Source organism: Peromyscus maniculatus, chromosome 20 (assembly GCF_049852395.1).
Source record: "Peromyscus maniculatus bairdii isolate BWxNUB_F1_BW_parent chromosome 20, HU_Pman_BW_mat_3.1, whole genome shotgun sequence".
In the NCBI taxonomy this organism is placed as follows: Eukaryota; Metazoa; Chordata; class Mammalia; order Rodentia; family Cricetidae; genus Peromyscus; species Peromyscus maniculatus.
The window spans coordinates 63,977,178-64,003,116 of NC_134871.1; the positions used below are offsets into that span (position 1 = coordinate 63,977,178).

The 25,939-nt window shown below is 41.0% G+C and overlaps 1 protein-coding gene across 1 annotated transcript; it reads right to left on the bottom strand.

Moving 5' to 3' along the window:
• Nucleotides 1–1,120: 1,120 nt before the first annotated feature.
• LOC102924198 (cytochrome c oxidase assembly protein COX14) lies at nucleotides 1,121–25,939 on the bottom strand. The gene is made up of 3 exons (XM_006974416.4): nucleotides 25,921–25,939; nucleotides 14,054–14,182; nucleotides 1,121–1,503 (listed from the first exon to the last, which is right to left on the bottom strand). The coding sequence occupies exons 1-3, from the start codon at nucleotides 25,937–25,939 to the stop codon at nucleotides 1,355–1,357; spliced, it is 297 nt and encodes a 98-aa protein (XP_006974478.4). The 3' UTR covers nucleotides 1,121–1,354.

Here is a 25,939-nt window from a genome sequence, read left to right on the forward strand (position 1 = left end):
TCATATGTGGATGCTAGCTTCTAATTCACATACATTTGTATTTGTGCAAGTGAATATGCATAGAGGCAGGAAACGGGAAAGAACCACAAGAAAGATGGGAAGAGGGTGTAAGAAAGATGCATGGACAATGTAGTAGATAAGTGTGACTCTAAGGTATAAGGGAAGATATTGGGGATAGAAATACCTAACCAGGAATGAGGAGGAGAAAAGTAAGAAGTGGGGAGACTCAGAATTTTAATAAACCTGAGTGAAAACGCATTAAGAAAACATGCTACTTTGTAAGATAAATTTTAGAAGTGGCTACATATCCAGGAGAGGGATTTCTGTATTATGTGGTAGTTCCACATTTGTTTGCATTTGTTTTTAAAGGTTTGTTTTTATTTTGTGCTTGCGAGTCTTTGCCTGTGTGTATGTATGTGTACCACCTGATTGTGTCCATGGAGGCTGGAAGAGGGCAACAGAGCCCCTAGAACTGTGGTAAGTGGCTTTGAAGGTGCTGGGAATTGAAACCAGGTCCTCTGCAAGAGCAGCTAGTATTCTTAACTGCTGAACCATCTCTCCAGCCCCTTATTTTTATTTTTGGGGGAGTTTTCATACTAGCACTCATAATGGTTATACTATTTTATACTCCCACCATGGGTGGGCCACTGTCCATGCCCTTCGCTCCAATCCCTGACCAAAACTTGCAGGTTTCATCATCTTTTTGATAATATCTTTTCTAACAGGTGTAAGATAACATTACACTGTGGTTTTAGTTTTCAATTCCTTGACGATTGGGGATATTGAGTGCTTTTGATGTACCCATTGACCATGTGTGTGTATCCACATCTTATGCCCATTTTCAATTGGGTTATTAGCTTCCATACTATTGAGCTGAATTTTTTATGTGCATGGGAAACCACCCCCTTGCTAACTGTATTTCTCACACTCTGTAGTTTGTCTCTTCATTCAGTTGATTGTTTCTCTAGTTATACAAAAAAACTTTTCCATGTGATATAATCCCAATTGTCAAAGTTGGGGACTTTTTATCTCTGTTTACTTCTAGTAAGTTTCACAGAGCAAGGCCGTTGTTTTAAGTCTTTAGTCTATTTGAGTTGATTTCTTTTTTTTTTTTTTAACATGGCAGAATATTTATCTAATCTCCGTAATAAACCTCATCCTCACATTCCCCTTTATCTGACAGCCTCCACACACTGACAAAATGGCACAAGCCGGTAGGACCACAGAAACCACGGCGCTTTAGCCCAGCAGGTGTGATAGCCACCGTGGCTTAGTTCTTGCCATGGATGACGTACAGGGGAGGTCTTTCCATTTCACGTCTCAAGCCTGGCCGCTCAGAAGCAAAAGCTGAGCTCTACAGGACTCCAGATGTCTTCTGTTCTTCTGCCGCCTGGCGCCTGGCACTGCGCAGCTGGAAATAATGGTAGGCGCGCACGCTGCAGAGGTAACCTCCGTACACAGTGAGGAGCATCATGGAGGCAGAGAAGGTCTTGTAGCCAATTCAGCTGGATGCTGCAGCTCGGCCACTTCAGGGCGATTCCTACTGAGTCTGTCACTTGCAGTCCGAGTCGCTCAGAAATTACCCCAAGCGCCTCAGTCACTGGTGCACAGTCCTGGTCGTGACCCCTGCACCCCTGCGAAAACCTACCCCCTAGGGCGGGGCCCGGCTTCTTGAGTTGATTTCTTACTATCATATGACAAAAGGGTAGGCATTCGTCTTTCTACATCTGAATATTTAATTTTCACAGCACCATGTATTGAACACATTTCCCATGCTGTGTGTTTTTGACAAGTATGTAAGTAATCAACTGACTATTAAGTGCACAGATTTATTTCTAGGTTCTCTAATCTTTTCCAGTGGTCTATGCATCTTTTTTAAATGTCAGTATAATGTCATTTTGATTACTATAGCTTTGCAATATATTTATGATCAGGTAGTATGATGTCCCATTGTATTCCTCTTGCTAATGATCTCTTTGGAAGTTTTAAACTTTAGTAGAACTTTCAGAGTTGTTGTATCCACTCTAAGAAAAAAAGAGGTAAGTCCAAGCCCTTCCCCCTGCCTCAAGGCTGCACGAGGTGTCCCATCATAGGTAGTGGGCTCCACAAAGCCCATTCATGCAGCAGAGATGGATTCTGATCCTACCGCCAGGGGGCCTCCAAAGCAGATCAAACTACACAACTGTCTCACCATGCAAAGGGCCTAATCCAGTCCCATGTAGGCTCCACAGCCTTTGATCCAACTTTCATGAGTTCCCTCTAGTTTGGTTTGGTTGTCTCTGCATGTTTCCCCATCATGATGCTAATGCACTTGCTCATAGAATCCCTCTTCTCTCTCTTTGACTGGACTACTGGAGCTGTGTCTAGTGATTGGCTGTGGATCTCTGCATCTGCTTCCATCAGTCATTGGAGAAAAGTTCTTGCCTTCTTCTGGGAGGGAGTGGGGGATGGGCTGGGAGGGGAGGCTGGGGGGTGAGAGGAGGGAAGAGGGGAATCTTTGATTGGTGTGTAAAACGAATGAAAATTTTTTTCTTAATACAAAAAAGAAAGAAATACTTTTTGAAGTTTACTAGAGAATGTATCAAACATTTAGATAACTAGTGACAACGTTTTATCAATATCAGTTCTTCTAATTCATGAACACTGTACATCTTTGATTGGTCATATCTTCTTTAGTTGTTAATCTAAATTGTATAGATTTCATTAATGTATTTGCTACATTTAAAAAAAATGAAATTGTTTTCTTCATTACATTTTAGGTTGTGCATTGTTAATGTGTGGAGATGCTCTTTATTTTACATCTTAATTTTAGAGTGTGAAGCTTTAACAGTTTTGTTATTAGTTGATGGGTGTTTTGTTTTTTTTTTTTTTTATTAGAATCTCTATGGTTCCCTACATATTTGCAGACAAGGAGGAGTTAACCCCTTCCTTTCCAATGTCTTTCCCTTTACCTCCTTGCTCTGGCTATTAGTAAAGTCCCATGTTGTTTAGAAGGGGTGAGTATAGTCGTCCTTATCTTTTCCCAGGTATTAAAGGAATGAATGTCTTCCAGCTTTTCCCACTGATCACAGTATGAGAGGCAGGCTTCCATATATGGTCATATTTCATTTTTATTGAATACATATTTCCTGTATGTAGTATGTTGGTCTATTTTTAAATACTGTTGGATTTTGTTAGATTATTTTCTGCATCTTATAAAGTGTCCACATGGCTTTTATCCAATTTTGTTAGTGAAAAGCACCTCATTTAGATTTGTATATGTTGAATGCATGCTCTGTTGGGATAGATCCTCTTTAATCCTGACAAATGGTCCTTCAGTATGCCACTGAATTCAGTTTTCTAATATATCTATGAGATTATTTTTTCATCTGAGTTCATCAGGGACATTGGCTGACAATTTTCTTTTATTGTACTATCCTTGTCTGATTTTCTTGCTAAGATAATCATGGCCTCATCAAACATGTTTGGGAGTTTTCCTTAAGCTTTGGGGATTTGGGTAAGAATTTTTTTGTTTAATTTTGTTTTGGGGGGATAAAATTTTAAGAAGGACTACTATTATATGTTTAGTGGAATTCAACAAAAAAAAATCTGGGCATAAACTAGTGAAATAGACATTAGAAGAACAATAAAAGAATCAATGAAACAAAGACTTGGTTCTTAGAAAAAATAAACAAAATTAAGGAGCTCTGAGGACAGAGAAAAGTGAGGAAAGACTAGACTGTTTGCTGGTGAGCAGGTTTTCATCACTGAAACTCTGCACTCACTACAGCTGACAACAACGCTAACGTTTTCGGGAAATCACTGTTGTGTTCCTGCGTGGTACAGAGCCACAGTGGACACGTGTCTGTGTCCTCTTTTGTATAACTATATCAAGGTTGAAATAATACAAATAAAACTTGCAAAAGTTACAATTTGCCCAATCTAGCATAATTGGATATCTGTGAAAGCCTCAATACATCAAGAAAAAAAAATAATGACAATATCACCTGCAAGAGTGTTCGTGTGTCCCTCTGTCATCCATCCAGCCCTCCATTTTACCTATAGGCAATTGTTGTCTGTTTTCTGTCTGGTATCATTTGCATTGTTATAAGTGGAATATGAAGCAAGCATTCTCCTATTTCCAGATTTTTTTCCACTGCACATAACTCTGCCATTCACTCTCCAGTGTAACATTTGCATTAATGTAACTTCTTCACTGCCCAGCAATCCCCTTTGCATGGCTATGTGACAATCTGTTGGTGCCTTCTAATTTTGATGGGAATATGAGTAGTTATCTGCCATTTTACAACCGATTGAATAAATACAAATCTTCATTTCTCCATCTCCTTGACAAATTACCCTGGCTGACTTTAAAGCTTTTACATGTAAGTCATGATATGCCACTGAGAATTTAACCTGCTGCTGGTTATATATAGATGTCCATGAAAGTACACTTTTCTACTCAAAATTTTACTTATCACAGGCATGCTTTTTTCTTTAACTTTCTTATTTATTCTTTGTGTCTTTCACATCATGCATGTTGATCCCATTCATTTCCCTGTCCCTTTGTATCTGCCCTCTGCCTTTACAACACCCACCCATCCCCCCAAAAAAATTAAAATAAAATTTAAGAGGAAAAAAAAAACAGAGAAAGGAAAAATCAGTCTCGTAGAAGCTGTAGTGTGGCACAGTGACTCACACAGTAAACCCTTTTGTCCATTTATCCTTACTTGCAAATGTTCAATTTCGAGGCTTCTAGTTTCGGCTGCACTATAGATGCGGGGCCCTCACAGGAAAACTCTTGGCACAGGATAACTCTTGGTTATCCTGCTGTTGCTCTGTGTCCTGGGTATCCTACAGCTTTGGGTCTGCAGGACCAGTCAGTCCCTTCACGAATGCTCCAGCAGATCACAGATAGGGTGGATGTTGGGGTGGGCCAACTCACAACCCTGGTTCTGGGCCTGGGTAGTTGCAGGGTTGGTCAGCCACCAGCTCTCCCTTGTCCTCACCACCAGGGTGAGCTCTCCTGCAATTCCCTGGCTAGTTCACTTCTTGCAAGTGGGTGGAGCCAGTTCTTCAGCTTCCAAGTCCTCAGGGTAGGATCTCCCACATCTCTCACCTTCAGGGCCAGCTACTGAGTTGCCTAGGTGAGGCGTGGTGTAGGGGCCTCACTCTCCAGACTGCTTCAGCTGATGAGGGGCAGGGACAGCTCTCCTGCTCTTATGACCTCAGGGACAGCTCTCCCACCTGCCTCAGGCGTTGATGGGCAAGGGGGAAAGGTCATCTGTCTCCCACACATACAGGCATGCTTTTCAAATGAGAAATGCCACTCACTCATTTGTGATCAGGCATTAATTGGGAGGTGGACGCTACATCATACCCTGACATTCTATGTGAACAGCAGAGGTCTTTACTCAGTAGCTCTCTGAAACCACATTCCCCACCCTCAAAAATATTTCCCAGCATGCCTCAAGGCAGCCACTGGCAATCAATCATCCCTGAAACAGGAGGGGGATTGTACTAGCCTTCTTTGCTTTAGGTTCATGGTAAATATTTCCCAGCAAATTGTATTTGCCCAATTTCTAAAAATAAATTCACATTCCTATAATAGCTGAAGAAAATAATGAAACACTGAGGCACTGTGCCCAGCAATGCCCATTCTAGATCTTTCCAAGTTTACTAGACACTGTCTCCCAACTTAGAGAAAATTAACTGAGCATATCGCTAAACAAAGTGTACATACGGAGAAAAACAAAGATTCCTTTTCGAGGAAAGGCGTTTCTTTCTTGCCTGCTTCTCCTAAAAGTGCAGATCTGGAAGCAATTTAGCAAATCTATTGCATGTAAATTATAATTAACTTTGGACAGAAATCATTTTTTTAAAGAGGTAGATAAAGTCAAGGACAGGGAGATTGTGTTCAAACATAAATGCCAAGTTCAGTGAGGCAGAAACAGACCAACTGTAGTGCCAACTCTAAATCCATGCTAGGCTGTTCAAATTGCTGTTACTGTCCAAAAATGTTGCATTGCTATTTTACAGTAACAAAACCTTACGCATTTATGACTTTGATTACTCAAAGTTCTTCTGAATATAATCATTTGAATTCATTCTCCAGGTACATAAAATTGAGCTGAATAAAACTCATACACTACAAATGCCAAACACAAAATGCTCTATCCAGCTGGGCTATGGTGGCGTATGCCTTTCATCCCCCAACACTCAGAAGGCAGAGGCAGGTGGATTTCTGTGAGTTTGAGGCCAGCCTAGTCTACAGAGTGAGTTCCAGGACAGCCAAGGCTACACAGAGAAACCCCGCCTCAAAAAAAAAAAAAAAAAAAAAACCAACAAAACAAAACAAACAAACAAAAAACAAAAAGCACTATCCATCTCAGTTAATGATATCATTCTTGGAGTAAAATCGATAGCTTGAAGAAGCAGTAAAAATATTGCTTAAGCAAACAGCGGTGTTTTGCAGTACCCACTCTTCTGGGGTTGCATTCTCAGTGGCTCACCTGTGGCTCACAGCTTTTGGTTAACGAACAACCAACCAACATGTCCATCACTCCAGCCTATGGATGGCTAGAGAAAAATTAACAAGACGAAAGAGAATTTTGAACTAAAATCTAAAATAGAAACAGAAGCTGAATCTCCCTGCCTGTCAAGCAATCTGTGACTCTCAACTGTTCCTTGGGGATGAGGATTTAGGGAGCATGCTTGTGCGGAAAAGCCAATCTGTTGACCAGTGAGCCAGATGACAAGCATTTGCCTCTGTGGGGATCGTCACACTGTTGTATCACAATTTTCAGCTAGACATGATCCTGGTGAAGCCTACAAGAGCATCCTTTTATCGGCCATTGTCTCATAACTCCCTACATCTGGAACCAGGTCAGGAGGACAGCTGTGGTCAGCAGGAACTCTTTTCTCCATGGAATTAATTTCTCTTAGGCGTTGCCCCAGCAGATCGTGTCACCCTGGTCACTCTTATTCCTCAACCTAACTGTTGCACCTTCTCTGTCTCGTCTGAACTCCTGGCACTATTTTCCAGTAGCCAAGACCTTTGTTTTTCTTCCTTCTCTTCCCAGTTTAAGAATTTTGGATGGACCCGACGTATCAATATTTCCATACCTTTCACGGCCCCTCAGCCTGCTGCAAGCTGTGTTCTACACTTCCCACAATGCTCCTTTGCCTATTCCCTCAGTCACCAAATCACCAAGTAGGGCAATGTTAAAACCTGAATGGAATATTCCCCATTGCCCCACCTACGCTCCACTCTGCTCTCAGCTCAGGGACGCTACCCTGTGTGAGCTGCATCAAAAGTCCCTGTCCCCCCAACCTCCAATCCATCGTGTCAATGGGGAGCAGCAGGCTGTTTCTCCAGCCTCCAGCCTCCTGCCTGCCTGCCTGCCCGCCCACCCGCCATGCCGGGGTTTGACCGCAGCTATTCGTCATCTCACAACCACAAACCCATAGAGGATGTCAGGAAACCTCCCCTTCTACAACCATCCCTGCTTCTCTTCCAATCCTGTCATGAGTAACACTGCTCAAGAGGCCAGGGGTTTCCCTGGAGCCATCTGACTGGTGCCAATCCTTGACATCATTTGTCTTCCAATGGAGTTTGATAGTGTGAAGTGTCTGCTCCCTCGCGGCGTCCTCTCATTTCATTTCTTAGATTGCACCTTTTTTTTTTTATTTTGTTCATGACAGTGTTTCTCTGTGTAGCCCTGGCTGCCCTGGAACTTGCTCTGTAGACCAGGATGGCCTCAACTTACAGAGATCTGCCTGCCTCTGCCTCCTGAGTGCCGAGATTGAAGTCATGCACCACCATGCCCCGCTGGGTTCTAACCCAGCTCTTGGCTGGTGGTTTTCATTTTTGACAGTTTCTTTTTCAGTGGCTTTGGGGTTTGATTGCCATATTTTCTTCATGTTTCTTTAGGAATCTTGATCCCATAACTTAGTTTTAATGCCACCAAAGTACAAAGTACACAATTGGATATAGAGTACTACTCAGTACATGTTTATATGATAATGTACCTAATATATGAGTGTGCACAGTCATGATCACCAAATCCTGTCTTTCTCCATATCAGCCCGGGTTCTCCCTGTGTGTGTATTCCTTACTCTGCTGTCGCACGAGTCTTAAAAGCTCTCGCCAGTTCCTCAGCTGGTCCTGTTTCCTCAGACTGGAAGCCTCTGAGTCCTCATCCAGAATGAATCTCAGCTGAACTGTGGCTAGAAGCCTGAAAGCTTAACCAGCCAAATGCGTCTAGTTCCTGTTCTTCATGCCTTATATATCTTTCTGCTATCTGCCATCATTCCCTGAGATTAAAGGCTCGCTTTCTGGGATTAAAGGCGTGAGTCACCATGCTTGGCTGTATCCTTGAACAGATGGATTTCTGCCTCTGGAATGCTAGGATTAAAGGCATGTGCTACCACTGCCTATCCTAAGTATCTAGTGGCCTTTCTGTTCTCTGACCCCAGATAAGTTTATTAGGGTGCACAATATTTTGGGGAACACAATACCACCACACTCTGCACTGAAACAGCTGCACTAGAATATATCTCAGACTCAGCATGTGTAAAGTGGGATGGATCGCCTTTATCTACAAATCTAGAATCAACCTTGAGTCTTCTACTTAGAAGACCTGAAGCCGGGCTAGAGAGATGGCTCAGAGGTTAAGAGCACTGGCTGTTCTTCCAGAGGTCCTGAGTTCAATTCCCAGCAACCACATGGTGGTACACAACCATCTACAATGAGATATGGTGCCCTCTTCTGTCCTGCAGGCTGAACATTCACTGTATAAATAAATAAATAAAATTAAAAAAAAAAAAGAAGACCTGAAGCCTATCCACCTAACCTCTTTAAGTTCTTATTTTTATTTGTGTATGTCTGTGTCTGTGTGCCTGTGTGTATTCGTGTCTGTGTGTGTGTGTGCGTGCCTGTTTTGTGTGATCTTTGTCTCTGTGTGTGTCTCTGTGTGTGTCTGTGTGCCTGTGTGTGTGTGTGTGTGTTTGTGTGTGTGTGTGTGTGTGAGTATCTGTGTGTGTGTGTGTGTGTATGTTTATGCAGTTAGTTCTCCCTCCCATGTAGTTTTCAAGGATTGTGCTCAGGTCATCCAGCTGAGAGGCAGGTGGCTTTCTCTTCTGAGCCATCCTGCAGGACCATCAATCCCTGCTGTTCTTACTCTATTATCACTGACCTTGTGAGTAAAGTTCACATGTTAAAGTTGTACTTCTTAATACTCTAAAGTATTATCTTATTTGGCAATTGAGTGTTTAAGTGTTCACAGAAATGGCCAAGCTAAAATGGGACCATTAAAGTTGGTCCTAAAAATTGAGTGGTGTCCTCACATGTGGGGAGATTTGGACACAAGATATGCGTGGAGGAAAATTAATATGAACAAACAGAAATCTATGGAAGCAATCTTCAAGCCAAGAAGACAGGCTTGAAACAACCCTCCCCCCTCACAGGCCTCAAAAGGAACCAACGTTGACAACATATTAATTTTGGACCCATACTCTCTCTGGTATGGTAGCTTATCATGGCAGCCCTCACAAACTAATAGGCGTTGTGACTCAACAACCACTTTCTAGATTTTTTCCCCCTGATTTTCCATTCCATCAAATATTTACCAGACCCTCTTACCCAGATTCTGGTAAATTTGCATTGGACCTGACATTAGTTATCGGTTATTATTAAATTTAATTCTCTTGATGTCATTTCAGTCTAGTGAGTCAAGATACAGATGAATGACTAATGTTACATTTCTCCTTCAATATTCTGAGTCTTGAAAATAATTCATTACATTTAAATTTCAATTATGTTACTTGAAGCTTAATGTGATTCTACTGACTGTACCAGTTTTTACAAATCATGCTCTGCTTTCCTCTTAGAATTTCCTCTGCACTTCAATGTGTCTTATATACTTATATACTTTTCTCAGAATATTTAAAACTTGTCAATCACTGGAGAAGTTCCAGAGTGCAGCACATCATCCCATATACTGGAGACAGTAAAGGGATGGGTCATCAAATACAGTCCCTGACTACAGATGGACAAAAACATAACATGCATCTCTGGACTTCCTAATCTCCCTAGAAATCCTCAGGATAAACTAAGAGGAAGGGGAAATCCCATCTGATAGGGTTAGGTGCTTACATCAGAATTTAGGAATTTTTAATATGCTAGTACAAGCTGTGATTTCACAGCAATTTTCTAATTTATATAAAGACGTTTTTCACAGAAAGCAACTGATAGGACACCATCTAGCTCACAGACCTCAGCCTGAGAATCTGCAAAATAAGCTGAAGCCCTGAGCCAAGAGCCTCCGGAGCACAGCTTGGCTCTGTCCACATTTTCACAGAGAAAACCATTTGTCGGTGACTCCTTTCCTCACTAGAAGTGACCTCTGCAGAGGAAAAGGCTGGCTCCTGTTCTCCCTTTAAGTAATAAGAACTCTGTTGTATGATATTGTGTTTGTGTTCTGGCAAATAAAACTTGCCTGGAGATCAGGGAAGCAAAGCAGCCACCAGTGACTTCTTAGCTCTCTGGATCCTCAGACCAAGAGGGTCTGACATCCTGTCTCCACCTCCCGATTGTGCTGGGATTAAAGGTGTGAGCCTCCCAAGTGCTGGGATCAAAGATGTGAGCCTCCCAAGTGAAGGGATTAAAGTCATGAGCCTCCCAAGTACTGGGATTAATGGTGTGCACCACCACCACCACCACCACCACCACCACCACCACCACCACCACCCAGCCTCTATGGTTAACTAGTGGCTAGCTCCGCCCTCTGATCTCCAGGCAAGCTTTATTTTTCAGAACACAACCAAAGTATCATACAACAATTCAACAGAGCTGCTGGCAAGCACATGGTCTTTATAGCATGACCAAAGCCAAATAGCACATATATATAGACTTAGTGTCTGATTTTGACTGCCTAGAATTGACACCTAAGAGTGGGACCTAAGAGAAGAAGATTGATGATCATGTGGGCTAAGGTTTCTGAGAAGCTGTGAGCATCTCACTGGCCCTGGAAAACAGACCAAGAGAGGGCAATTAAGGAGAGGATGAAGTAAGAAAATTAACAGAAGTTTAGTGGATAAGCGTGTATTCAAAATGGTTTCCATATGCTCCAAAATTAGAAAGATAAAATACTTGGGATCAGAAACAGTATTTTTGGAATTTAAGATTTATAAGTAATGAAAGAAATGCAACAGACATATGCAAAGATCTGGAGATCAGATTCCAGCTCAGACCAAACTGGAATGATCCAGGCTCTCTGTAGCAGAATGGGGAAAAGAGAAAAAAAAAAAAAAAAAGGCAGACATGTCTGTCTTTGGAGAGGGTGAGATCAGCACTGTGTTGATGTCAGTGGGTGTAGAATAAGAATGGAGAAGAGACATAGAGGGGCACCTGTAGACTTAGAAATCAATAGATAGTACCACTGCTGACAACGGGGTACACTTTCAAAGGGTTGTGTGAAATGTTTAAAAAAGGAGACATTATCTATAACGGAAAGAGCCTGCTTTTTTCTGCCTGAGAAATGAGCTGGAGAAGGAAAAGGATTCCACTTGGGCACTTTCTCAGCAAGGGGAAGAAGCTTAGCAACTGAAATCTGGCTAAGAAAATGAGGACTTTGGCTGCAGCAGGATCAGAGCCGAGACGTGGTCAAGATATTAGCGGGACTGTACATGTGGCAGCTGGTTGAGAATATGTCATTATTCTTTATCAGACAAAAGAAAAAGAGCCAGAATAAAAAAGCACAAGAAACACAGACAGATACAGAGACACGCATACTTCATGCACACAGAAATCCCATAAAAACACAAAATCAGAAACCCGCACAAAAGACCTGCAGAATTTAAAAAATACCAAACAAAACAATATGAGACATAAACCCTCCCAAAATACCATTGAGTTCATCTTGTGTTGGCCGTCTACTGCTGGATATGGAGCCTACCCTTAAATGTGGTCTGTATCCCCAGGGAGACTCTCTTGGAGAAAATTAATTTTCCCTTTGTGAGCAGTTGTCAGTTGGAGACAACCTCTGGGTTAGGAATGGGGGCTGGTGTCCACTTCCCCTCTCAGCACCAGGACCCCATCAGGCTTAGATCTGAGCAAGTCCTGTGCATGCTGCCACAGTCTCTGTGAGTTCATAAATGCACCATTACACATTGAATGGAATTTTCTGGGGGAGAAATTAGACTTCTGCCACTTCTCAGAAGGATCCATCTGTCAGGCAATCATTTGTTCCTATAGATAGACGTTGATTCAAAGACGGGCTTTTGACAAGTGGCATGAGATGGGGAATTGACTGTCTTTGTGGGGCAGACGGCTTACTAAACAGGAATTCAAAGCAAATAACCATGCATGGTTCTCCAATTGCAAGATGCTTAGTTTGGGGCTCTGCCGAGACTTTTCAGTTTCCAGTTCTGGACTTAATAATATTGAACTTCAAGAAATCTGTTTTATATTTTAGACAAAATTAGCAAATGAGGTTAAGGCCATTAAGGAATAAAGTGTATGTTTTCTAAACTCCATTTTATTTCAGTCATATGTCTAAGCAAGTTGAAGCATAAGGCAAAACTGTGGAGATAACTGGTTTCTTAAAGAATACTTTTTACAACTTTTCCTAATTTTAAGAATAAAAAAACAATTAATGACAGCGGTTTATTAAACCAGCTCATGATTCACTTAAGTGAATTTGGAAGGCAGTTGAGTAATGATTTCATAAGTACTGTCTAGACAGGAAGCTCGGGAGGCACACCTGTGACTCCCAGAGCCTCTGATAAATCATGTCTACGAGACGCTCTTGCTTGAAGCATAAAAGCCCGTCACTCGCAATATCCACAGCTATGAATCTAGAGACCAGGGATGCTGAGTGCAGTCATTGTGCTCAGATCACAAGTGTATTGACGCCCGCAGATCTTCTGAAGAGCCCTTTGCCTCTGTGTTAGTGCAGAGTGTGTGCTCCAGAGGGGCTCGGGGAGGGCCGCTGTGGGGATATGAAAAGTGTGGACCATCTGTTAAGTTTCCACTCCATAAAGTCTCACTGCCCTCCTCCGTAAATCAATCCCAGGGGGCCTTCCTTTCTTTTCCTCCCTATACCATCCATGCAACTGACATTTGAGGTTCTGTCTCTCTCCTAGTTTAGCCCTTGAGAATTACTGGTGTTGGGAGAGTACTATAGGCCGATCCACTGTGTTGGAGGCAGGCGTGCAGCCCGGCTCCTCGGAGTTATCTTGGTGCATGTGTGTCATGATCTCATGGAAATGTCAAGTTTGTCACAGCAAGGATGCTAATTAAAATATCCTTCAAGCAATCAGAAATGTTTTAGTCATCTTTAAGCCTTGGGTTTCAGCAGTTAACGCCTTCATCAAAGGAATTCTATGGACTCTTCCCAATACATACTGAAGAGGAAGATTCTGACCCCACACCTGCTCCTCCCTGCCTTTGAACCACTCACGCTCTGGAAACAATTCCATAACTTAAGTTGCCAAGCAGACTAATTTGATACTTTTGCCAATAATAATATTGCCTCTAAATGAATATCTGTATATGTACTTGCCTACTCAATGCACTAATAAATAAACCACACACACACACACACACACACACACACACACACACACACACACACATATAATCACTGCATACATATAATGTGGTCATAAAGTATTGATAATATAAAATGGTTACTATCAAATATGAATCAATATCACTGTTCTTTCTAAAAGCAGAACCGATGGTTGAGAGTCTATTGATGGATGGGTTACTGTTTTATTATGCCCTTCTTCGTGCTCATCAGAATGAGGATCTGGGTGTCATGCAGTAGGGAAGTTGAGTCCTGGAACGCACGCAATGGGCACTGACCACCTGATAACACTTTGTTAGTCCTTAAAGAAAGACAAGATACATTCTTACACTCCTCAAAGCCAGTCCTGAGCCCAGGGTCCATGTGGGTCCCATGGGACTTTGCAGACTGGTTTAGGACTTTCCAGAGCTCCTGTGACCTAGCATTCAGGCAGACTTTAGCAAACAGCTTCCACGCTGAACTCCATTCCTCCTGACGCTTACTCTTCTGGTAGGCTGCAGTCCTTGCACTTACACGAAGTTCTACCACACGTTGTTTCCTAATGGGTAACGTTCTCAAGGAAGATAACAATCGAACTATGTGGAGATGCTGATCCAGCCCATCAATCAGACCTGAAAAAATCCAGAAGATTAACAAAACACAGGAAATAATCAGCTAAACAACCCATATAAACTGAAACTCAACATTTTATATTTCACAAAAAAAAAATAGATATTTATCTTCTCTCAGTGTTCCATGTTAGTCGCTCATCAAAAATATTTGAACAGTGGAGCTGGAGATACTGCTCAGCAGTGAAGAACACTTGTGGCTCTTGCGGAGGACCAGGGTTCGATTCCCAGAACCCACATGGTAGCTCACCACTGTCTGAGACTCCAGTTCCAGGAGATTCTCTTCTGACCCCTAGAGGCACCAGGAACAAAGGTAGTCCACAGACACGTAAAATAAAAATAAATAAATATTTTAAAATATCCCCCAAAAGAAAATATTAGGATAATGTATTAAGAACAATAAATATATAAGTTAAAAGCAACTGACCAGACTATCATACAAGAAATCCTTATGAAAAGATGAATAATCTGTGCATAAAAAGTCCATAAATCCTGGAAAAACCTTTTCTCTGCCTCTGTAGCACTTCAGAAAAGAACTCAAGCAGAATTCCCCACTCAATAAATCTCAGTAATCAAAATGCTTGGCAATACCTCCAGCTTACTGCCCCTTTACTTTGGGCTTTTTTGACTTCACTGTACGCTCTGACACCTAGAACTTAGCTAATAATATACAGTCTTGTAGATACTTAAATTGCAATGGAGCAAAGCAGAGAGGCCCTTTCTGACCAAACAAACCACGGCATGAATTTACCCCTTAACTTAAACTAAATAACCTTTAGAGAGTTGTTTTATCAAACAGGCTCTTCCTTATTCTGTATCTATTAGTTCTGTATGATTACTTTGTGAGTTTGCCAACATTTGCTTTTCATTTTTTATGTTTAGAAGTCAATAACTTGATCAGAAAGCTTTACTTTCTGTTAAAGCTTCATATGAAATGCCTGTTAATTAGTTAAAGGAATCATAATGATGGCCTCAACAAAGACACAAACAACCAAGTAGAATTTTCTAGGAATTCAGCGTTTATACTTTTTTCAATGGTATGCACTTCTAATGTGAGCTGGTTGACTCTAAGTTGTTAGTACTCGATATCAGTGTGCTCATGTGTCAGTCTTATAAATGTTCAAAGTCGTTTCACAAAAAAGACTTTTTGTAAGTTTCCTGTAGCAGTTGGCACAGAGGGAACTCAAGGAGAAACACATTACATGCACAGTGATTAGAGGAAATACCATCTGTTTGTTATGTCCAGGTCAGAATGGATAAACCATTTATCTGATGAAGAATTGGCTTTGAAGATTTTGTTTTTAAAAAATAGCACTAATGTTTTAGGAAGTGAATGTAATACTCAGAACACATTACTGTGATTTTTAAAGTAGAACCAATTTTAAACTCTCAATTACAGGATTCATTTCAACTTTTGTGGCTTTCTAAGAAATATGTATTTTTAAACTAGTTGTGAAGTTAGAATAAATTACATATTCTCTCAGGAAACAATGGGAGGTATTAACTATGTTTTAATAAGGAGTTAGATTAAATATTGACTATCAAAAAATGAAAATATTGCCCAAAGGCAAGGATAATTATTTTTCAACTTCTTTCCTTTCCTATACCAAGATAATATCTTACAGTAGTGTGAGTTCTGCCTCAAGAAATACCATCTTACAGTGGTGTTTACACTTTCCTATCGCATCCTAAAAAACAAAACTAAATGATTTAAATCTTTTAAGCTAAATTACTAAATTTAAAATATAGGTGCCGTAAGTTCTAAAATTATAGAGTCCATTCAGACAATGGAGTTAACTGCCACAGTTCATTCATTAAATGTTCCCCATTATGGGACTGAGATGGAGAAGGAATCTGTGCCCCTCCTCAAGGTTTTCCCAATGTTTCTTGATCCTGTAGTTCATTTACAAAGCAATTTAGGAGATTAATTAAAGGTGGTAAAAAGAAAGCCCCAAGATGACATTGTAAAATGTCCCATGCTAAAGAGATGATGTGGTTTAGGCTTGATAAATGTGGAGTGACATCTTTCAGGTTCTTTTGTAGAAATGGATAAAGGAACCAGTTCCCCAAGGAGAAAAGAATTCTTGCCAGGAATCAATGGGAGGGACAATCATAGCCTAAAAAGGAGTAAGGACAAGCAAGAGATCCACAGGGCAAGGCTCACAGAGATGAAAGGGGGGGGTTTCATTGATTTAACATAGACCACAGATAAGAAATCCCAGAGATCAAAGTCTGGTGGCATAATGGGAGCTGGTTGAACACAGTGCAGTTTAAAAACTTCTGTCAAGAGTTTAATGTGCAAAAATGCAATGTTCTGTCTGTGTCAGACCATCTTCCGTTCTGTCATACAATATTTTATTATGGAATAAGAACTAAAGGAAACCATGTACCTTCTTGACATGGTATTTCTAACATAACTGTGGGGAGAGGGCACCTTACTTCTCAAGGTCAGGAAAACATCAGTCCAGGAAAGGTGCCTGAGGTGCAGATATGCTAAGATTTGGGAGAGTTTGTATGCTGCTATCATCTTGATTCCAGAAATGTCATTGATTATGAGTGATGATTCTTGTGGAAAATATTCAGTAGCTGACTATTAATGGACTAATCTGTTGATGTTTCCAGACTCAATTTCAAATGTTAGTTAAGAGAATATCTTCATATTACCTCATACTATTGTAAGTCCTTTCTTACATGGATAATAAAGATGTAGTAGTGTGTTGCCCAGGATAAAATAAGTTTGTAATTTTGCTTTGTGGAGACTCATTTGAATGTCTCTCATAATGATGAAATGATAGGACCCAAGGCCTCATCATTCTGGGTGGAGGATAAATATCCTTAAAGAGGTAATAGACCTTGCTGATTCTGAGGACAATATCCAGCATGACCTACCTGGGGTATCATCTCCAAATGTCATTTCCTTTTAGTGGGATATAATAAAAGCCTCTTTCAGTCTTAAGGAACTTTTTGAAAGGTTGTCTTATTCTGGTGAAGACCAAGCTAGCTACCCCAGGAACTCCTACCAAGGAAGGTTGCAGGCACTGCAGAACTGAAGAAGTCCTGGATGGTCCCAGGAAAGAACTCTTAGTACCTTGGAGAGGGACAGGCCAGCCTTTCTACTTCCTTAGTGAGAGGCCTGATAACACTGCCACCTGGGGACCTGCGGCAGAATGGTATTGACAGCAGTAATAAAGGCATGAGTCTGCAGGAGTTGAGTGGGTGTACTCCCTGAGTGGCAGCACAATGGAGTCTGCCTCGTCTAAAAGGGGTTGTTTCATGCGTCCCTCTTATGAAGCCAATTTTTTGCCGTGATAAGGTGTTTTGCTCAGAACAGACTTTATGATACTTTAAGAAAACCCAAGGCTCCAAATTTTTATGGAAAAAAAAAACTTTAAATTAATCGAATGACTTTAAGGTCTTAGTAAAACACTGTGAAGGATCATATAAAATACATCATTGAGCTGAGCAGTGGTGGCTCATGCCTTTAACCCCAGCACTCAGGAGGCAGAGGCAGGCGGGATCTCTGTGAGTTCAAGGCCAGCCTGGTCTCCAAAGCGAGTTCCAGGAAAGGTGCAAAGCTACACAGAGAAACCCTGTCTTGAAAAACCAAAAAAGAAAAGAAAGGAAGAAAGAAAGAAAGAAAGAAAGGAAGGAAGGAAGGAAGGAAGGAAGGAAGGAAGGAAGGAAGAGAGAAAGAGAGAAAGAAAAGAAAATACATCATTGAGAGTAATTCAGCTCAGAGTAAGTCACATGATCAGGTCTAGTGTAAAGGACATCAGGAATATGTGACTCTTTCTAGCACTAGCCAGTGAGCTCCAAGAAGGAAAATCTGGATCTTCAATGCCCCAGAAAGCACCGTAGATACTTGGTGTAAAGTGTCAGTTCACACAGAGTTCTTTCACATAGTGGCCACTCCAAACTGCTCACTGGGAAGGAATTGCAGAGGACTGCTCATCAGTGAAATTCACACACGGTTCCTTCTCACCATATCACTGTCCTGACTGTTCTCCTTCCTCCTCCCCTACTGGGATGGGAGGTGATGAATGGTAAGGTTGATAGATAACAAATTCAGAAGGTGGGGAGGAGGAAGTCATAAACATAGATTGAATCTCTTCCTTCGCTTCATTAGATTATAAACTTAAGAGGCAGAGATCATTCCTCAATGCTTTTCTCGCTATCTGCATATTCTATACTCATAATTATGGATATGAAGTGCTATTTTACCAGGATCTACTAGAAAAAGATAGAGAATGGCCTGGTCAATGTTTTGCAAGTGGTCTTTCAGAATTCATAAAGGAAGCAAACTTCAGAAAGCTCTAATTAATCCTACATCCTGACACTCTTGAAATGGGGGCTACCTTTTAACATGTAAGACTGGTGATCAAATTCTTGAACACATTTTCATTTTGAATAAGAAAATAAGGGTGTTTGTAAAGATCACTATCCATTTAAAAGCTTTGGTTGCATTGAGAGTTGACTCTTCATTTCAAATTTTGGCTGCATTGAGAGTTTCCTAGTAGAATATGGCATATTAAAATCTGACCTTGGCCCTTTTTTCATCTGTCAAATCATGCACTCTGTACTTGCCCTAAGTAATATTCTTACTACAGTACATTCAGTTATTAGCTCCATGACTATAGCAACCACACAGCCCACCCACCACGCCACTTACCGAATCACTCTTGACTCACCCACCACCCACCCGTCCCCATAGCTTACTTTTGTTCACTCTTCCGATCTCCTGGCTTTCCAGGATCGGATGTCACCTGACTGTACCTTGAGTGCATCTAGCTTCATTTGCTATCACAGAACCTAACCTTTCCTGTGTTTATCCTATCAATCTGTAACTCTTAAATGCTTGATGCTTCAAATATAAAGGCAAATAAGCAAGAAGCACGGAGTGAGAAGCAGCCATCCAATGTGGGGAAAAGACAGACAAATGGGTGCGAACCCTGTCAAATAGCAATAACAACTGATCCAAGAAGAGAGCACCATGCTGAGAGAACAATTAAGTGAGTGAACTTGTTGAGAAGGTTGATACAGGAAACATGGTGCCTATGGATGAGCTAGGCAACAGGGGGGAAAAGAGAGATTTCAGAAGGCAGAACTCTTCCATGTGCCATTTGCTTATTATCCTCTCTGTTATGTTGGAAATATTATCTTATTTACAATTGTGTGCTTGCTTATAAAAGTAGCTGTTTGTACAGTAGATGCTCAATAAATATTTGGTAATTTTAGACCATTATCAATATTCAAGTGGATGCTGCAGGATGAATGAGTTCCACCATCAGAATGCTACAACCCTTCTCTGAAGTGTGATCCTAATTAGTCTTAACAGTAAAAACCCGGAGTCAGATATCGAGGGTGAAAGCTAAAAGATCAGAGAAGCAGCCAGCCATTAGAAACTTCTTACTTCTATGAATCCTCAGACCAAAGTGGGTGGGGGCGGGGGGAGGTGGGGGCGAGATCCTGTCTCTATCCACCTTATATTCCTGTCTCCACTTTCCTAGTGCTGGGATTAAAGGTGTCCACCACAACTGCCTGGCTCTGTTTCTCTTTTAGACTGGTTTAATCTCATGTATCCCAGGGTGGTCTTGAATTCCTGATCTTCCTCCTTCCTCCTCCCAAGTGCTGGGAGTGTGTGCTGCCACTGCCTGGCCTCTATGGTTAACTAGTGGCTAGCTCCACCCTCTGATCTCCAGGCACACTTTATTTGTCAGAACACAAACAAAATGTCACACAACACTTCTCTATGCTGGCATCCATAAAGGAATGATCTAGAGGCCACATCCTGAAGCTCTACCCCAGACATACTGAAACTGAATTTCTGTGGGTAACATGTGAAGATTTGTATTTTTAGAAGTTCCTCCAAACAGTGCTTAAGTACTCTGATCTTTGAGAATCATTGATCTAAAGTGGGAAAATGACAATGCCAGATATTTGGTTAGAATCAGGACCTGAGCCAATGGTTGGGAGTCTAGACAGGGGGTTCAGTTACTTCAAAAAGACTGGGAAGGGTGTCAACAAAGTCTCAACTGTGTGATCTACACATCCAAGGCATAGTAGAATATGAAATGATTAAGTGGCAGGCTGTGGCTGAATGCATGAATAGTGCACAACAATGTCCTCCATTGGAAGAAAACAATACCCGAAGTTCCAGACTGATTTGTAATCATGTTCATTTCCACTCCACAAAATGATATAACATTTTATTATCCTTAAGGAACAGATGGAGAAACTGTGGCACGTTAAACCAAAGCTTCCCAAGATGCATAATTAGCAAGCAGAAGGTCTGTACAAAACTAGACAATCTGCTTCCTGTTGCTATTGTGAGGAATTCTATGCTTAGACATGGCTGAGCTTGACAAATTAGGAATCAAGAAAATTGGACAACATCGGTCAGTAAACCTCGTGGTAATACGCCCTTTGCTAGAAGTAGATCCATCTAGCAGCTTTCAGAACCAAAGGAGGTGAAAAGTGCTTGGCTTGTTTAGACCCTTCCTGATACCTTACAACCACCCTTCTTTGAAGACACAGCACGTTCTCTGCTTAGTGTCCATGACCTCAGGATGGTGGCTAGTGAAATCCTGGCTCCTCCTAAGTCCTGAATAGGTTCCCCGAAGTGGGACATCAACTCCATCTTGTTCTCTGCCTTCACTCTTTAGCACGTACCACAGAAGACAGCAGTATCATCATGCTTAGGAGGACACAATGAGAGTCTGCCAGCCTCACATCTCCATCTCCATCACATTTACCTTTCTTTTCTTAGGTAGTTCAAAGTAAGCTCAAGGAAATTACTAATTAGTTGACTTCCAACTAGGAAACAAAACTCTAATTTCCCTTTCTCATTAACACTCAATGTCTTTAAGTGACAGCCTTAGAACACACTTTTATAAAAATATTATTTTATATGTATGAGTATTTGCCTGCATGTATATATGTACACCACATACATACCTGGTCCCCACAGAGGCCAGAAGAGGATGTGTCACACTTCCTGGAACTGAAGTTACAGATGGTTTTGAGCTGCCATGTGGGTGCTAGAAATTGAGCCCAGAACCTCTGGAAGAGGAGCCAGTGCTGGGAAATGATGAGCCATCTTTCAAGCCCTAGAGCACACCTTTTTGAACAAATGAATGAAAACAGCCTCCCCCCTTCAGGTTCACTTTATGGACAGTACCCGTCCCCTAAGTCTCCTTTATGCCTATTTTTATGCCTACTTGGGAAATAAAAACTAATGATGGTAATGGTATTGGGTATGAGCTTGCTATGTAATTGGGACACATAACCAGGGTTATCCTGAACTCTGAAAGCTCCTTCACTGCGGAATATAGGGAACTTAGAGAATACTCTTTTCGGATTTTAGCCATGGCAAAACTTAAGACAGAAAGGGAAACTACAAATTTGATGTTATTGTAACATTTTATCCTGTGAAAAGTATCTCTCATTTCATTCTTTATCAGCCAATTGAGTCTTGTGATGAACTATAAAATCTTATTCTCTTTTTTATTTTTTTTTCATTTATTAAGTAGCAACTCAACTACAATGACAGACATGTGTGCTATGAGAAAAAGTTTCCACCGAATGTATTCTTGCAAGGAACAGTCACTTCAAATGTGCTGCAAGTTTAACCAGAAAGATACTGGCTTGATTGGCTTCCATCATGTTGAGTACGGTGAGTCGGGACCTCACATGGAATCAAGTCATAATAAATGGGATTAAGGAGGGTTGTTGTGGATGTTCAGAGCTATCTTCAAAGAGGGACACAGAACCTGGGCAAGCCCAAAGCAGACCAAATTTCAGCACAGAGAGGGGAGTTGGGAATGAAATCCCACCACTAACCATGGCACCCTTGGCAATTGTTAATTGCTTAGGAAGAAAGAAAAAGCTCTCTCTAAGGGTGTAGCCCCTGGTAAATTGACGGTTCCCCAGTGGAAGACCATACATATAAGAATATTTGGCAGCACAAATTGATCTTGAGGATTCAAAAAGAAAGAAGACACAAAGTTGTGGAGGGAGGGGTCTGGGGAGTGTTGGAAGAGGAGTGAACACGATCAGAATGTGTTGTACAAACTCTCACAGAACTAATGAATTTTTTAAAAAAGAAACTTTCACAGACTTCAGGGGCTGTTTTGTTTAAATTCTGAAGAAAAATATAACTTAGGGAAATCTTTTGGACTATGTCTTAGGATTTTTATTGCTGTGAAGAGATACCATGACCACAGCAACTCTTTTAAAGAAAATACTTAATTGGGGTGGCTTCCTTATAATTTCAGAGGTTCAGTCCATTATCATCATGACGGGGAGCATGGTGGCCTGCAGGCAGACATGGTGCTGTAACTGAGAGTGCTACATCTTACAGGCAACAGGAAGTCTACTGACCCACTGGGCGGTATCCTGAACATAGGGAACCTCAAAGCCCACCCCTCACAGTGACACACACTTCCTCCAACAAGGCCACACCCACTCCAACAAAGCTACACCTCCTAATAGTACCACTTCCTATGAGGACCAATTACATTCAAACTATGACAAAATATAAGTTAAAATAACAATTTAGAATTTGGCTTTAAGATCTGAAGACTATCCAACTTGGATTTAAACATCCTTGTTTATCCAGCTATGGATAATGGAGTCATTAGATGATGTTTAATGGACAGGATTCTGTCTAATCTCTGTAATCTGCTGTTTTTAGAATATTTGGGCAACTTTTTTAAGAGAAGATATTGTGAGAGTGATATGTAATACACTCACACTCATATTCTGCCATATAAGTCAGAACATTGTTTACTTAAAAAAAATCAGAAGAAATATGTGAAGAACATGTATAGCTGGTAAGTTTCTCTGGTTCTGCCCCGCCCCACAGGCCCACAGCCACTTATAAAATAATCACCCAGAGGCTTAATATTATTTACAAACTGTATGGCCTATGGCAGACTTCTTGTTAAATAGCTCTTTCATCTTAAATTAACCCATTTCTATTAAGCTATGTTTTACCATGTTGTCATGGCATTACCGGTGGGCTGGCATCTTGCTTCTCCTTGGGAGGTGGCTGGGCATCTCTCTCTCTTCTTCCTTCTCCCTATATCTGTGCTTGGATTTCCTGGATGCCTCTAAGATGCCTTGCCATAGGCCAAAACAACTTTATTTATTAGCCAATGGGAGCAACACATATTCACAGCATATAGAAAGACATTCTACAGCAAACATGTATGAATGTATGTATGTATGTGTGTGTGTGTGTGTGTGTGTGTGTGTGTGTGTGTGTGTGTGTGTAAGGAAAATCAGAAGACAAATAACAGCAGGTCAGGAGAAAAGACAGACATGGTGCTGAGAGGTACAGTACTATGTGGAGGGCAGGGTCCACACACAGGGCCATCTGCTACTCAGTCTGTGTGAGTTTCCTCAGTAGCCAGCCTGGTGGCAGCAGAAGCCTTCCCAGAGGTGGCCTTCAAGACACACATTCAGGGTTTTCTCAAATTTTCTCCCTTGTAAATGTTTCTCCTCTTGTGACAGATCTTGCTTCTGCTCCACATGTGGAGCATGAAAGTCAACCTCCATCTTGCTGTCATCTGAGGAACTCAGTGTACCCTGCCTTAATGAGCATGCAGAAGGAGACTGATTGGGCAGAGGTCTTTTTAGTTCTTTTTAATATATTGATTTCTGATTAAGTGCACAGAAAACTGTGAAGAAAAAGTGTTGGAATCACCCCTTAGCCTGTAGCATAGTACTTGGGGTATTGAAGGAATGAAGCATGTTATATTAACACATGTCTACTTGACTACCAGAAGCTTCACTAAATCTGGCCAAGTGGATCAAATAAAGTTATCCCAGTGTAAAAATAAATTTTTGAATAGAGGCATTTGTATAACAACATATGGCTAAACAGCCAGAGTACCCATTACAAATTTGGGCCTCAACCATAAAACAATTTTGCCCTCAATATTCCGAAAGAAATGTGTTTATCTTACCCACTTACTTTGAATCTCTTATAATTTTGCACACAGCCCTATAATTATAAAATCTTAAAATTGCATATACTTCTTAGATTCATACTTTGTTAGAATTATAGGAAAAACTGAAAATTAGGCAACCAAATCTAATGTTCTAAATGAGCTGGAGCTTGTTCTCGTTACCTGGGGGGTCTGAATGGGCTTTCTTCACATGGCATTTTCCTCTGGCAATACCTTGAATCATTTACTTGAAAGCAATAGAAATGAACAATCTACTAATTGCATCATTTAGACTTATTCCTTCATTTGAGAGTCAATGTTTCAAATTTCTTTAGATAGCGGTCAAGTCTATGACTTCCAGAATCACACACACACAAAAAAAAAACCAGACTTTTATATAATTAAAAATTCTGGTTTTTATATATATTTTAAAATGCAAAAAATATAGCCATAAATTACATGACATTGATGTGATATTAACTTTAATTCCACTTATCATTGTGCATTCATTCTTTTAGTTAAAATAAATTAATTAAAATATGTTGTGATTTTTTAAAAAACATTATATGTGTGTGTGAATGAGAGAGACAGAGCTAGAGAGATAGAGAAGGTATGAAGGGAGAGAGGGTGGGAGAGAGGGAGGCACATGACATGTTGCACATGTGGATATTAAAGAACAACCTTGGGTAATCTGTTCTCTCCGTCCACCTCTTTATAGGTTCTGATGATCACTCGAGTCACCAGACTCCCACAGCAGGCAGACACCTTCATCCACTGTGCCAGCTTCCCAGTGTAAATACGATCTTATATGTTGGTGTCAGAGCAGTAAAACCATGGATCTGTTAAATACAGCAGACTGAGATCCGCCTACCTAACTGTAGTCTTGTAAATTTGTAAGTGATTAGTTCTAAATGAGAATTGAGGCTTGGTTATTTATTAAAGATAAACAATGTTAAGACATAAGGATGTAGAATCCACATTTGTTCCCTAAGTTCTTTTGCGTCCATTCCACAACATTCGAAACACCACCCCTTAAAAGAGACACACTGTGTGCTACAGAAAATGTGGCTTTCGGCTCTTAGTAGGCCTCTAAATACAGACAACTTAACTACATCCTAGGCCTTGGTCTGGTTAATCAGGGATAGTAATTGCAATACAACTGGGAGAAAAGCTGAGGCTATGCAAGCAAAATACTTTACACATAAAATCCCTGGTGTGTGGGTGCAGGGGTTCAAAATATAAAAATTATAGTTGATGTTCATGACTGAAGCATCTAGGTTTCTATTTCTGTTGTTAGCTATGAGTTCTGGGCAAGCCATCAAGATCTCCTGACTCAAATTTTTCCAGGAGTGATAGAGAGTATGGGCAATACCCAACTGGTCACCTGCAGAATTCCGTGTTGAGGATTTAATGAGATACTATATAAGAATATAAAATATGATCATTCATGGGCCATGACATGACCCTAATTTTTTAGATGAAGAAACTAACAGCTGTGAGCCGAAAGGAAACTTCTGTGTGTCCTGCTGCTATCAAATGATAGAGCTGGGACTTGATTGAACCCAAAACCCCAGCTCCTGAACACAGGACCCAGTTCATTGTATCACACAGCGGCATCTCCTAAAGCTCTTAAGGGCTTCCTTTGCATAGGCCTGGATTAGCCTCAGAGACTGGGGTCAGACTAAGCCCAAACAAGAAGCAAAGGAACCTCAGCTCCTGAGGTGACGACAGTTTATCAGAGCGGAGAGCTGGGCCAGCTGCAGGCCAGCCTGTTTCTAGTAACACACCCACCTGCTGCCGAATTCGACAT